The 15,847-nt window shown below is 46.1% G+C and overlaps 1 protein-coding gene across 1 annotated transcript; it reads left to right on the top strand.

Moving 5' to 3' along the window:
• Positions 1–676: 676 nt before the first annotated feature.
• On the top strand, positions 677–2,306 carry HTR5A (5-hydroxytryptamine receptor 5A; the record flags this gene model as incomplete). Its single annotated transcript, XM_079538283.1, has 2 exons — positions 677–1,414; positions 1,974–2,306. 2 exons carry the CDS (start codon positions 677–679, stop codon positions 2,304–2,306), a joined length of 1,071 nt encoding a protein of 356 aa, XP_079394409.1.
• Between the last annotated feature and the right edge of the window lie 13,541 nt (positions 2,307–15,847).

The following is a 15,847-nucleotide window of genomic DNA, read 5'->3' as shown; positions in this document are numbered from 1 at the left end:
AATAATCCCTCGACACAGACAAGCAGAACGACCAGCTGGTGGTTCATACAGATTATATGAAAGCCGTAACATTGCCATGACATTCCCCAGCAGATTTTCAGAAGGACCTGTGTACAATGCAACACGCACGCTAACTTTCTCCCTTTGCTATCCACCCTACGCCCCACCGCGGGGAACCCCCACCCCCAGCGGCCCCGGCGGAGACAAAACCGAATCCCGCATCCCGCATCGCGCATCCCGGCTCGGCTACCCGCACCGCCCGGCTCCGATGGCGAGGCGAGACCGGCGCCGTGCCATGACTAAGCACCCGGCCCGGGGCACTCACCTGCCCGCCGCCGGCTCCTTCGCCGCCGCTCCGCGCCCGTCGGCAGCGCCGCCCCGATCCGCTCCGCGCTGCTCCGCGCCGCCCCGATCCGCTCCGCCGGGGGGAGCCGCGGAGCTGCCGCGCCCGCGGAGCCGCCGCTCCGCCGCCGCCGCCGCCGCCGCTGCTGCCGCCGCCGGGGCGGGCGCGGGGCCGGGGGGTTGCCGTCAGCCTGCGGCTGCTGACGCACGGCTGTTCCTCCCGGGGATGAAGACCCCGGCGAAGGGCAGCGCGGAGCGGCGAGGGGCGGCCGGGGGCTCTGCGCGCTCGCGGTAGCACCGAGCACCGAAGAGTCCCGGCGCCCAGCGCGGTGGCATGGACCGCCAGCTCAATATCAGCTGCCTCGGCGGTGCGACGCCGGATGCCAGTAACGGGAGCGGGTCATCCGGCGGGCTGGAGGCTGGCAGGGCACAGCTCTCCGTCTTCAGCGTGCTTGTCCTCACTCTCCTGGCCATGCTGGTGGTGGCCACTTTCCTGTGGAACGGCTTGGTCCTGGCCACCATCTTCCGCGTGCGCACATTTCATCGGGTGCCCCACAACCTGGTGGCATCCATGGCCATCTCCGACGTGATGGTGGCGGCCCTCGTCATGCCCCTGAGCTTGGTGCACGAATTATCGGGGCGGCGGTGGCGGCTGGGTCGCTCGCTTTGTCAAGTGTGGATCTCCTTTGACGTTCTGTGCTGCACTGCCAGCATCTGGAACGTCACTGCCATCGCCCTCGACCGCTACTGGTCCATCACCCGGCACCTGGAGTACACGCTGCGCACCCGGCGCCGAATCTCCAACATCATGATCGTGCTTATCTGGGCGCTCTCCGCCTTCATCTCCCTGGCCCCGCTGCTCTTTGGCTGGGGAGAGACTTACTCGGAGGACAGTGAGGAATGCCAGGTAAGCCAGGAGCCTTCCTACACCATCTTCTCCACCTTTGGGGCCTTCTACCTGCCCCTGTGTGTGGTGCTTTTTGTCTACTGGAAGATCTACAGGGCGGCCAAGTTTCGCATCGGATCTCGGAAGAGCAACTCCATCACCCCCGTCTCACCAGAAGCCCTGGAGGTAGGTCACCTGGCTTGCATTTTGCTCTAGGGAGCTCTTAGGAGCAACAGGGCTGAGCTGCACCCAGGGTGTGAAGGAATGGGATCCCAACACAGCTGGGAGGATCAGCTGGTGAGCAAATGGGATTTGATAAGGGTCTCGATTTACCCATGCAAAACCTTCCTGGGTTGTGTCAGTTGATCCTGAGAATGATGATTGTGCACTGTGAAGGTTTCTTAAGGGGAAAGGAGAAGTATTTTAACTGTCCCACCTTCCTTATTAAGAACTCTTGATGTGTTTGGAGAAAGCAAGACTTGTGTGCATGGCTTGTGGTTGTGTGCCTCTTTTGCTAATCCAATCATAAGCAGGGAAATAATCTTCTTGTGATATGTGAGCAATTCTATGCACACATATGTCCCTATTGGCTCAGGTCACCCACGAGAGGATCACAGCCCCAGCCTCACTCCAACCTGAGCATGACGTAGATGGCTTGCATTTCCCCGTGCCTTGGCTGCATACCCACTGTGCAGGATCAGCCGTCCGAGACGCATACAGTGTGACTTGTATTTGTCTTTGGCAGATAAAGGAAGCTGCCCAGCAGCCACAGATGGTCTTCACTGTCCGGCACGCCACGGTTACGTTCCAGACAGACGGAGACACGTGGAGAGAGCAGAAGGAGAGGAGAGCTGCCCTCATGGTGGGCATCCTCATTGGAGTCTTCGTGCTCTGCTGGATTCCCTTCTTCATCACGGAGCTCATCAGCCCACTCTGCTCCTGCGACATCCCGCCCATTTGGAAGAGTATTTTTCTATGGCTAGGCTACTCCAATTCCTTTTTTAATCCCCTCATTTACACTGCTTTCAACAAAAACTACAACAATGCCTTCCGGAACCTATTCTTTAGACAGCACTGAGCAAGAGAAGCTTTCTCTGCCCCACGAGGCTATTGTCAGCTCTCAGTGGAACCTAACAAACTCCTGAGGAAGCTGAGAACCACAAACACTGCAGTGATGCTAAGGATGTGTCCCCATAGTTATGTCCCAGCAATGGTCCCCATTCCTATGCAGTTGCTATTTTTCATGAAGCAGCATGTGAAGGTTTCTCTGGCTAGCAGCAAAGAGTTCTGCCTCCAGTGCCCCACTGCTTTCCTCCTCCCTTCACAGTGATGCTCTCGGGACATTGAGGTGACAGTGATGGCTTCTGGGAAAGGTTCCCATTTGAAACTCCGGTGTGGCCCACTGCTGGTCTCCTGGAGCATTGATCAGCTTTGTCCCATGTGCAAAGCTGGGAGCCTTCAGTGTCAGGGCAGTTGGTGACTGTGGATGAAACTTAATGTTCCTGGCTTGGTTGAACAGACTGTCATAGCTTTCGCTGGTAGAGATTGTTAAGTGTTTGTGTTTGAGAGATAATGTCCTCGTTGAAGGGTTAAAAGCAGAATCCCAACCACAATGCCCTTTTTCACATCAACAACAGATTGTGCTATTTGCTATTCTGTTCCTTGTAGCAGGTTTTTTAAAAAAATATTTATTGTGAAAGCTTAGTGCATGGTATACACTGGAATGAGAAATAATGCATGGGAAATCCACCTGTCTCATTGCCTAACTGATAAGCATCTGCTTCAGACTTTTACTTTCCAAAACCCCAGGCCTTCCTGGGCTGTGAATGTTAAACTGTGTCCGTTTATCACAGATGTATTTTGAGCAGATGTGGGGCAGGTTTCCTGTCGTTGCAGGGGATACAAGGTGAGTATTTCAGATTTCCCATCGATGTGGAGCCGTGTATTTCTATTTATGAGTGTGATTCAGGTTCACTTGAGTCAAAGCAAAGACCCCATTTAATTTCCACGGGCACTGGACTGCAGACACAAGGCAATTAATGATGGGCACAGTTTCATTCTGAAAGCAGAACCAACCCATAGATGTGCTCTGCTGTAAGGCCCAGACTTGAATAATTCTTTTACCCCTCTACAGTTATTCTGCCTGGTTGCTCTGTGGCCTCCATGCCTTCCCTTGTTGCCCACACTGTTGTTGGCATTTCACTACTAGAATTAGAATTATGCGCTTTGTATGGTGCTGCTGAAAGATTGACAGGCCTCTAGATAAAAAACAGCATTATTTTTAACTATCACTTCTTTAGGGGCAGCCACTGAAATCAGATTGGAACTGGAATGACATGATTTGGTGTCAGATCTTTCAAGAAGAAGAGATAAAAGGGAAAAATGTCTATAAATCATGGGAAAGTTCCCTCGTGATGGATAGGATTAGTTCTTATCCTTAGTGGATCATGAGACATCAGAAGTTAAAATTGTCACTGGTCCTTTGAACCAGTCAAAAATCCTGTTAGAATTGTTAAAAAAAAAAAAATCCCTTTTTCTTTTCACATCTTGAGACAGGTACAAATGGAAGCAGAGCTCAAGGTGCTACCAAGCCTTGCAGCCCTTTCAGGGCCAAACATCCATCAGGAGTGACACAGATGCAGCTGATCTGCCTCCAAGCAAGAAGAGAGATAAGGTGGCCCTTGAGATCCTTTTCAACACTACTTTATAAAAGTCTGATCAAAATACTAGGTAAAACCTTATCCTCACTGAAGGCAGTGGACAACTCCTCAATGAATTCAACTGAATTGGAGTTTTACCCAGTGTCTTATCTTGTAAAACCATAGCTTTAATGTTAATTAATTAAAGAAGATGGGCAGGATGGGAACAATCTTCAAATTCCCTGCAATAGTCCTTGCTCTGCACTAAGCAGGGACCAATCTCCCCACAGCTAGTAAAAGACTGTTTCAATTCTTTATTACATGAGGTAAGGCAGTGATCTCTCTGGTATATCAAAAATTGTGATAAACTCTTGAGCTGCTATTCTTGTGAAGGTATAAAAGTTACACTGCTTTCTCTGGACAGCTCATCACCAACGCAGAGTTAAGGGAACTGAAGTGCTTTTGTTGTGTGAAGGGCTGTTCATCCAGAAATGAGCTGGAAGAGTACTTCCTTATCCAGCCATATTCAGCTGAGGTAGTGGGAGCTACACAGTCATTTTCAGCAAAGCCTGTAAGCAGAAGATAGACTATTTGCTTTGAACAACACTCCTCCAAAATACAATCCATAGACTTCTAAAACTATCACAGAATCATAAAATTGTTTGAGTTGGAAGTGATCCTTAAAGGCCATGTAATCAAACTGCCTGCAATGAACAGGGACACCTACAGCTCTATCAGATGCTCAGAGCCCTGTCCAGCCTGTCCTTGAATGTCTCCAAGCCTGGGAATCTTCCATATCTCTGGGCACCCTGTGCCAGTGCTTCACAACCCTTATTGTAAAAATCTTCCGTATATCCAATCTAAATCTCTTCTCTATTTGTTTAAAACCATTTCCCCTTGTTCTCTCACCACAGACCCTGCTAAAGGGTCTGTCCCCTTCTTTTTTACAGCTCCCCTTTAGATACTGACAGGCTGCTCTCAGGTCTCCCCAGAGCCTTCTCCAGGCTGCACAGCCCCAGCTCTCTCAGCCTGTCCTCATAGGAGAGGTGTTCCATCCGCATCTGTATCCACATCTATGTGACAGCCCACATCCCATACAATCCTTACTGATCTTCTGCAAATAGCAGCTTCCAGCTGGTCCTGAGTCTTGTTCCTCTGGTTCTGCACATAATTAGTGGCTTCATTGTGGGCCAATTCCTACAGCTTGAGGCTTAAGTCCATTGGCTTTTCTTCTAAATACCATTCCTGCAATGTAATGTGGTAACACAAGAAAAATATCAGTATTTCAGAGACTGTGCTGAAGATTCACATCAAAACATGCGGCTGTGATCAGAGCATGTGAAGGAGCATAAAGAAACCTTGACTTCTGATCCCAGCTCTGAGGCTTTTCACAAAAAGCTGTTCAGATACATGTGCTGAGCAGGCTCCCGGGGACCCAGACCATGTTTAAAGACATACATAACCCCAGCTTCAAAGGATGTGTCTTGTACCTTCTTGTTCCCATTTATTAAACAGAGTCAGTGGTGTGAAGAGATCTACCTCGCTGAGGGTTTGTGGGGATTAATTAGTAAATGTTTATCATGTACTGGGATGTGGAACACTCTGCTTTGAATGCCAAGCTGCATTAAAAATTGGGCTCCTATTTAATTTCTCAGAAGAACTTTATTACCCATTATTATTGACTTTCCTATGCAATTTTAATGGCTGTATAGTACTTCCAGAAAAGATTTAACTAACCTTCTACACCTCCGATTAATTCATTTCCCTCTTGGTGCCCTGACAGCTCAACAAACATCTGCATGGAGCTGCTGGATGCAGCAGCCATGCAGTGCTGCGTGCTGCCTGCTCAATATGCCTCTGGTCAAGGTCCAGGGAGCAGCAGCTCTCCAGGCAGCATGCTGCCCCATTTCTGGGTATTTTAGGGAAAGGACATAAAAGAATTCCATTGAATTAAATAGCAGCTGGCTCAGCACCTTCCTGCTACAATCCTCAATGAAGGCAGGTGACACTAGGATGTGCACCCATCCCACACAGCCAGGTGACTTCACTTTCCATTAACTCACCTGGATTTTTCCTAGAGATTTTTCCTGAGAGCTGCAGCCTTTAAACTGGTGCTGACAGCTCAAACTGGTGGGTTCATGGAAGCAAAGTTGTGGACAATTAAGGAAATGTCAGCTGACAAAGGTAATTAATGGCTATTAGTTCCAGCAGTCACTGCAGTGTGGTGCAACTGACAAAATGTCAAAGTGATTGTTGTAAAGTAGTGATTTGGGCTACTTTGTGCATGAGGGGCACGTCACCGTATTCCCCTTGTATCCATTACTGTACCCACAGAACAGGTAGCAGACTCACAGGGATCATAACGTGGGTGCCACAGATGCTCCATGTGGAGCACTGGGTTAAAACACCTCTGGCAAGATCTATGACCCCACTGCAGTACGTCAAACATCACCAACCTGCCAGAATAGGCCTTGACTTTAAAGGAGGTGGCCAAAGAGATATTTAAATAGCTGTTATTTTCACTAACACCTGAGTGCAGAGGTTTGGATGAGAGCTGAAGTTGTGCCGGTGCTTTAAAAGCAGATGGAGAGAGCCAAGTATTCATAAGGCTAATGCTGTTACTGATTTACGGCTGGAAATTGATCTTGGCAAAAATGTGGAATAGCTGATGAAGGACTCAATGAATAAAAAATTACAGGAAATAAATATAATTAAAATAAATCATGTTGATGTCTTTCTTAGACTGCAACACGTGGTTCATTGCAAATGGTGATATTAAGTATTCATCCCTTGGTAATGAACCTGGCTTGGTGACACTCAATAGTTCCATGAAAAAGTGAAGAAGAAATCAATGTGTGGTTCAAACTGCCCAATATTTGCTAATTGCTCATAGATTGGAAAAGGTGTAAATATGACCTCACTTGTACTGGAAAATGAGGCTGAAAGTAGGTCAGGGGCAGTACAGAAGGAGCTGAACAGGTTGATCTATTCAGAACATATAGGTGTATTTACTGCCTGTGCATGGTCTGCATCCAGGAATGGATTTTAAGCTGGTTGCTGCAGGGGAGGCTGCAATTTCAGTTCACTGGATCTCACTGCTTCTCCTGCATGCAGCCAGAATCAGCTGTGCAGCCTCAGTGCAACTTCCCATGCTGGGCATGTCCAAGGCTTCCCCTAACCATCCCAAAAGCGAGACAGATGGGCCCTTTCTCCACATCCCCCAGTCACCACTGTAGTTCCTCAGCCGGACCAGCACCTCCATCAGTGGGAGAAGCAGCTCTGCAATGCCCACATGAGGCTGGGAGCAGCTCCGAGAGGTTTGCTCTGGAAATGAAGGGAAACATTCCTGCACCTCTAACTGCAGGATAACAATTCTCCAGCCCCTTTGTTGGAGATGGAATGCTTGCTGCATCACTTGGGCATACGTCCTGCCCAGTCCATGAGCTGGCTGTGGAAGGTGGAAATCTCTGTCATCAAAATAACCTGTTGGTCAGAGGGATGGGAGGGGGAGGAAGAAGAGAAGCTCTGGACATCAGTGAGCCTTTCACACATGGGCTGTCTGGAACAAACAGAGCTATTTCCACCCCAGAAGAGCTTGCAGCACATAGACTTTCATGAAAATTAATATAATCACCCCATGATGCCCTCACGGAGCCTTCTATCCTGCACTACAGATTCCCCATGCTCTATGCCAACCAGTCTTAAAGGGGAAAAGCAGAGCCCTGCACCAAGCTGATGGTCACGTCATGCCACGCTTTAGATGCAGACTTGCTTTCAAAAGTGGGAAGAACAATTGTGATGCAATGCCACTCTCAGATCTTCCAGTGAGCACAGAGCATATGGAGCTCCTCACGCGGTGTCAGAAGGTGCAGGGCTGTAATTTTTCTCTCTCCTCAGCTGCTCACCCACTGCCAATGACTGCAGATGCATTAAGGCAGGGTGCTCATGCTTGGGGTGAATATTAAACAGACAGGAGGGGAGCAGCAGATGTGAAGTGCGAGGCAGCACTGGCACAGGGGATTGCTTAATATTTAGAATGGGAGTGGAGAAGGAAACTGCAAGTTTGCAGTGTAAAATGATTCAGATTTTTGTAGAGTTTTTAGGAGGAGGCAGAGGCAATGCGTAGCCACTCTGCTCTGCTTCCCACTGTTTAGCAGCACAGACGTTGGCATTAAGGGGAATTCATAGCATATTACCCTGGCTGATGCCTTTGGGCTATTTCACACAGTGTTAATAGTGGCCAAGCAAAATGAAAGTCAAGGCTATTTCTTATTGAAGTGAACGTTTAGGCCTCCAGACAAGGTTACAAACAGCACAAAGCCTTGAAATTCCTTTGGAGACCCCAGCATAGTTGGTATTTGAAGGCAGAACGCAGCAAATAACTCTTGAACAAAACCTATTTGACAGCAGATCCACCGTTGCTCCTCAGACCAGCTCCCACCCTCTGTGCTGTCGCTGTATTTCCACCTGTCTCCAAGGCAGCAGTTACCCACCTGCAGGGAGCCTGTTTCTTTCAGGAACAAAATGAAATATCTCACCTGCACCTAAGCTAGCACTGCTGTGGCATTTGTTCCTTTTGGGACACCCTCACAGAGAGGCTCGCACCCCCTGTGGTATAGGGATGACATGGCAAGGTTTGGGGAGTGGGGAGCTGCCCCAGATCAGAGACAGCTCCAGATGCCCCGAAAGGGACCCAGTGCTGGGCAGAACTGAGCCATGGAGGGGCAGACTGTCCCCCTGCACCCATGGGCACCATACAAAGCGGATCTCTATGTGCAGCCATGGAGGACCCCATGGTGCAGCAGTAGAGGAGGTACGGCCCATGGAGATCCCCCATGGGAGCAGGACTCTGGCTGGAGCTGCAGCCCATGGAGAGGGGCTGCTGTGGGGCAGGAGGGCTGGGGAAACTGCCACCCATGGTGACCTATGGAGCAGTTCCTGAAAGATGGGCCCCATAGTACAGCCCCATGTTGGAGCAGTTCCTCTGTGCCCAGCTCAGCTCAGTGAGGTCAGGAGCTGAGTGCTCTCAGATCTGCTGGAGGTGGCAGCGCAGGGCAAGGAGAGACTGATTAGTTTTAATTTCCTCCCAAAGAGCAATATCTCCTTTATTGTTCCCAGACGCGGTCCTTGGAGACGGCAAGATATTTAGGCTCCTTTTATCTGAAAGGTAATGAAGCACCCCAATAACCTGATGACCCACGCCTCAGCACTGAGGCTGAAAGCGAAGTGCACTCTGCCCTTCAACAAGTATGCTGTAGCTGTGTGGGATGCTGAGAAATGAGCAGTGTGTTCAAGGTGTTTAGCACTTGGATGCTTGGCTTTGTGCAAATACTTTCCTTTCTTCCTCTCTACCACTCTTAAAGCAGCTCTCTGAACAACATTAGACCCACTAACCTAAGCAGACAGCACTGTCTGAATACACCCAGGAAAGTGTCCTTTCTGGGCACAGTATCAGCCCACGTGCACCAGAAAACATCACCCCAAGTGCATAATTTTCCTACAAAACATACATTGCACAAACGGATACACACAGTGTTTCATTTTGTTTTTCTTTCTCCTGTCTAGGAAGACTCTTTGTGCAAACGTATGAAGAACAAAAATCTCTCTCAGTATAAAAAGCCTCTCTCTGATCAAGGATAAAAGGAAAGGCAAGCCAAAGGGAAGCTGATTTTCACTTGGAACATTCTGTTAGCTTGTTGCGTTTATCTGTTGCATAAATTGATGTGATTTATAGAGATAAAACATTTCATGAACTTTTTCCAGAGGTGATTAGCAAAAAGTTTTGGAAATTGCTGTGATCACTCAGAACAAAATGCTCTTCATTATGCACAAAGGGCTGTAGGTAGGCTGCTATAGACAGCTCAGAAACAAGACCAGAAGGTGAAGACCATGGCCATCACCAAGCAGTATTTTCTGGAGCATCTTGTTGCCTAACTCTCCATTCAAAAGGAGTGAGGTATTGTTAAAAATAGAAGTTTTTGCCCTGAATATGAAAGAAGTCTACAGACACCAGCTCACATTTAAACATTAAATATGAAGACTTTTATAAGGAGGAGAGATTAATTTCACCCGGAGTACAAATTAATTTAAAACCCAGAGAAGTACAGAAAATTAATTTACTTTTTTTTTCTCTTTGATGACTGGACAAATCTAGGAGTCTGGTAGAGTTTCTTCCCCATTCTCTTCTCTCTTTTGGTTCTTTTCTCACACATTAAAAAAGGAGACATGTAGAAGGTCAGTTTTGGCCCCCGGGCCAAAGAAACAATTGGTGTGTGGGCTGTGAAAAACAATTTATGCCACTGTACCATGGTTGCTGACCATGTGTGAACCTGGCTTTTCTTTCTCTGGGGCCTCTCAGACTTCCAAAGGAACTTGTCCTCCTCAAATGGGCCACGTCTCCAAATCATGCAGCTGGCAACATCTGTCACCACAGTTGTGTTGTGGAAGTAATAGGACAGCAGCCACTACAGCAGCTTGTGGTACCTAGGGTTATCCTTTACCATTGTTTAACCCTTCTGGCTTCCGTGTGTGGTTTTATTTTAGGAAAATATTTTAACTGCTGTGCTTTGTGTCCTAGGTTCTTTAAGTCACAGCTTGGACAGGTCTTACTGGAATGTTCAGTGATGTTGCCAAAATTCAGATGCTCACTTCTGCAGCTATGTTGCTGAGCTGAAATTAGGAGCTCATGACCTTCCAATTGTTTTGGTAGTTTACTTCTTATTATAACACCAATCATTTTGCATTTTTGATAAGGTATAAGCCCTAATAGACCATGATTTCTGGCATTATGCCCAACCTCTTTAAAATGTGGATGCAGCATTTATCACTGTTCAGTCCACTGAGGCCTGAGCTGTTTTTTAAGGAGTGAATATATATGTGCCTATATACAGTGATAAGTATGTATCACATACTCTGTAATCTGGCCAGGAGAACCACTGAGGCAGGAGTGAAGGTGGCAGCCATACTCTATCCCCTCTGTGCCACCTTAGCTTTCACAATTCAGAGGAATTCTGGATGAGACCACCATCGATCCTCTTTCAATGGGACAATCCACTAAAGATCCCTGTTTGCTATCTGCAAACTCACTGTTTTTGTGTAGTAGTTCATATGTTCTCAAATGTAATTGAATTGTAGAAAACTGAGTGGTTTGGGTAGGAACGGACCTTGAAGCTCATCCTGTTCCACCCCCTGCAATGGGAGGGACACTTTTCATCAGACCAGGTTGCTCACAGCTCCATCCAGGCTGGCTTTGAGCACGTCCAGGGATGGGGCACCCATAGGCAGTCTGTGCCAGTGCCTCATCTCCCCTTGATGGTGGGTGTCTTGTTTGAGCAACTGACTAAAAAACAAAGCATCTTCTGTGTTTCAAACTCAATTCTGAGCAACAGAGCCAATCCTTGCTAAAACAAGTCATTTGCAAAGCTGAAATCTTCATTTCCTGTTCTGTAACCTGCGGAATCTACTCTGATTTTCAGTGGCTCATCACTACAGAGCTAGAATTGGTTGGTTTTAGCCTAATCCTGTTGAAAATACCTGAATGCAAGTTTTGTTTGTGGTTGTGTTTATTTGTGTTGTTTTGTTTTTTTTTAAGTCTTCAGCGTTAGACTAACAGGACTGAAAATCTTGCAGGGACAAGCAAGTCATTTTGACTGTAATATGACAGATAACTTTATTTATTCACATTCATACTCTCTACTGCAATTAAATCTATTGTTCCAGTGTCTGATTGTGTGTGGGAACTACGGATATATCTTGTACTCTGACTTCCAGTATTCTTGGAATTAATGAAAACTATTTTTTTTAACAGAGTGAAAATGTTTATTGTCTCCTTTTTGTTATTGCCTTCAGGGATCATCTGGAGAATTCTTGTAGCTACACATCTCACAAGTATTTAAAGGAGAAAAGATACAAAAGCCTCTTTTTTTCCCTTCTTTTCATTCTTTCAGAAAGAAAAAAAAAAAGCACAAGTTACGTGGAATCTGTTTGGTAGTGTGTGGGTGCATTATGTGGATGTCAAACTCACCACAGGGAAGCTAATGAAGAGAGAAGAGTTCTGCTTCCAACTTAAACATCTCTTCCAGTTGGCCATTTGATTGGCACTTCTGGGAAAAGCCAAGCTTCGTGGCCTCTTTGCCAGCAGTTTTTTGGGTCTCGTGGCACCTCAGTGCTGCTGCCTGAAGGGAGCGATAACTCCGATAGCCAGGAATAACACCAAAAACATCTCAGGCATGAGAAAACACTCTGTCAGGTGAGCTTTATGCAATATAAAGGCTACTGGCCATTCTTTGTAAGTGAGAACTTAGATGCCCAAAGGCAAAAATATTGATGCTTTTTCAAGTGATGGCTCCTGTGGTTTCAACAGGCAACTGCAGCTGTTACACACGTTTTTGAGTTTGGAGGCAATGGAGCTGGTTGAAGTTCCAAGAACCTGCAGTCTTCTGTCAAAAGTGTTCATCCTGAAAATACTCAAGGGCTTACTCCTTTCTGCCCTCCATAGGCAGTGCAAATAAGGCTCACGTGTAACATCGATTCCCTGTCAATTCTTCTACTGACATCAAGGTTCACATGAACCCTTCTTTTCTGCTCCATTCCTCATCCTCATCCCTCCAAAGACCTGTCATCTCTGCTGCACTGTGCCCTGAAGAAGACAGAAAATAGCGTGGATGTTGCCTTTAATCTCTGTACATTCACCATCTCATTTACTCTTTCACTACTTGTCGTACGATCCTTCCTGCAAAAGGGCTGTGATGCCAGCTGGGGCATCTTGGTGCTCCTATGATGCAGGTACAAAAGGATTTACAAGAGATGCATGCTGAGAAGAGAGTAGAAGGGTGGAAACCTCTTGTGCTCAGACATTTCTGTATCTTTTTTTTCTCCTACTCCACAGGCTGTTCTGGGATCATCACTCTGCATGTTGTTCTGTGCATTCTTTTCAAACCTACTTAACTGAAATGCCTTCAAAAGTGAAAAAAGAAGAGCGAGCTGGAATAGAAAAGGGATCTGTGAAGGTTGCCAAGGATTTGCCCTGGAGGCATGATTCGATGAAAACACGTGGGAGTTGGTCTGTGTCCATCCAAGCAGCCTCGGGGACAGTGGGCAAATGCCAGTTTATGGGATGAAAATCTCCATGGGCGGATGGCCTGGTGGGGTCACTCACCCACCCACCCACAGACAGGTGGCCTGCCATATGATCACAGCAAATGGTAGAAAACCGGTGAGATCCTTGATGCGGTGCTGCACTGGTCTTCTTTGGAACCAGCTCCTGGCTGCAAACCCCAAAAGGCTCTGACACAAGAAGATGAGAAATTGCAGTCAGAGCTGTCGGAACGGTTCACTGGTTTCTGAGGCTAAATGAGTAGAAACAAAAACGTAAGCAGTGGCAGCAGGAACACTGGGAAATTGCTATGAGCCCACTTATTAGATTTTCAAATAACAACAAAGCAAATATAGAACTTGGATGGATTTGAACAGTTATGCTTTTATTTTCAAAGCATCCTAAAGAGGAAACAGATAAATTTCTTGAATTTCTCCAAAATCTCTAAACTTCTATAGGTGCTCTCTTGTGGACAGTCTGATGATAGGGATCCTCCTCAACAGGGACCAAAATAAAGTAGTATCACCTAAGAAAAAGCCAAGGTTTGTTAGGATGGTTAATTGTGGAAAGAGATAACCAAGCACTTTACCCTTACATGAGGCAAATACTTGTTTTTTCTAAGATTCAGATCATGACAGGTATAAGGGCTGAGGATACTGATGAATCCTACAGAAATTACAATAAGAGGGGAACTTGTTAATTGATCTCAGAAGTCTCTTATAGACTGAAGATTGTTTCTTCAGCTTCAGCTTGTATTTGGGTTTGAGTTCTCTTAAATACCAGTGGTTTTGATGCTCACTCTTCCTCATGCTTAAAAATGACAGTCCTGAATCAATGAGATGCTCACATTAACATTAATGCAGCCTTGGACTCCTAGCCTGCTAATCAAAATAAACCTGCAATAAACCACTTGCTTGATCCTGCTGGCTGATGATAAGCTGTGAGAATACTACAGCGAGACATTACAGGATTCAAAAGGGCTTGCAGGCTTCTCAATGGCAAAAGGAGAAGCCTGCATTGCACTGATGTTTGGATTTGGACAGTGCTTGGCCTTTTGAATAGAGGTATTGAAGACCTGCAGATCCCAGGGTCTTACTTACACCAGAAATGTAATGCCAGGGCCAGAGCAGACCCTCAGTGATCCACAAACTGTTCATCATCTTAGTGGGAATGTTACAGAGGTGATCAATCCTAATCTAAAACCCAAATGTCAGAGTTTAGATTGCTGCTACCATTTGGCTCTAATTAAGAAAATGATCTAAAAAGAATAATTAAAAAAACCCTAAGAAGTCTGAGAGTGCTTCTTGCTGAGTAGGAGCCAAGGAGATTTGTTTACAACTCTCTTTCCACTTAGACCAATTAATCACTATGCCTTGGCTGCTCTCCCCATAAATCACTCAAAAGGATGCCTGTCGGGCTGCATTAAGCTGTACCTCTGTGGTAGTCAGCCACTGTCTAGATTACAGATGGAAACTGGCATGTTAGCTCAATAGTTGACTCAGAAAAATAGAAACCATCCACTAATGTAACAGGGACCATCATCTGCCATGCAGGGAGAGTCTAGAAGGCTGGCAGAAGTTGTCGCTCAGTCAGAAGAGAGATGAAGATGGTATGTATCACTTACTTACTGCTTATTAAATAAATTGCAAATGCTTTAAAAGAAATCATAAGCCACACTTGGAAGATTTTTGAGAGCAAGAAAGTATTTTGATCTGAAATAATCCATTTTGTTTAAAGGAGAAATAAAGTTAAGATGAACGTGTGCTATATTCCCAAAGCTTCCTTGAAAAAGCATGAATTTTACATATACACAGGGCTACCTGGAAATATCCAGCAGCAATCTCTTATGTCATTGTCCCACAAAAAATTGGTCCAGGTGGAGACCTCTAATTATTTTTAAGAATAATAAAGTGCCTAGAAAATTATTTCACTGCACTTTCTGTTGCATTTTCCCTTTTTCTTAAGGCATGAGACGATCACGATAGCTCTTAGCTTGCACCTAGGAAGCACTGGTGAAAATTGACACATCGGATATTGAAAAGTCTCTCATTTTTACTTTATCTCTGCAAAAGGATCACTTACTTCAGTTAAGCAATGAGTTATTTTCTGAACAAGATTTCCATGACTGTTTTCCTGTTCCAGTGAACTGGTAGAAGCAAGAAAGGAGCTCTCCCATTAGGAGAACCATCAACTCCAGAGCACTGCCTGCACTATCCCTCTGAGTACAACAGGTGAGCTGTGCTTTTCCTCCAAATCAGTGCATTTGCTTTTTGGAATCCATTCGGATTTCAAAACCCATCTCAGAAAAACCATAGACTGAATGATAGCCTGGAGTATGGTTTAGTTGTCTTTTCCTTGAAATTATACTTATTAATGAAAAACATTTCTTCTTTCTCAAATAGCATGGTCAAAAACTATCAAGCAGCACTAAGCAACAATGTAAGATGTAGAATGTTGCTAGTTGGACTAAAATTATAACACCAAGACATTTATGCAACACCAAGACTACTCATGTGAGCCACCTACGGTAGGCTGCTAGTCTGTATCACCCAAAGTTGGGCAGTTGAGCTGATACCACATAGACAGAGAGGGTCCTGAACACACAGCCAGGCTCAGTAACAGTTTGCAACAATACTGGAGTTAAGGCACATTGCAAAACCTCACTCTTTTCCTTTTTATCTGACCTTTCTGACTACCACTGAAGTGCTTTAGGTAAATGGCAAAACCCTGCAAAGAAGCCAGAAGTGCATTAATTAGGGCTGGCTGTCCTCAGAGGGAAAGGTCTGCAGAGGACAGAAAGGAACTGAGTGCAGATATGGGAGATTGCTGTTGATACAAAGCACAGTGCCTTGAAGGAATTGGTGCACCTTGGTTTGTTCGCAGAGA

The sequence above is a fragment of the Tetrao urogallus genome (genome assembly GCF_951394365.1).
Source record: "Tetrao urogallus genome assembly, chromosome: 7".
NCBI classification, from domain to species: domain Eukaryota; kingdom Metazoa; phylum Chordata; class Aves; order Galliformes; family Phasianidae; genus Tetrao; species Tetrao urogallus.
Note: the sequence above shows the minus strand (reverse complement) of the source record. Positions and strands in the feature narration are given on the sequence as shown.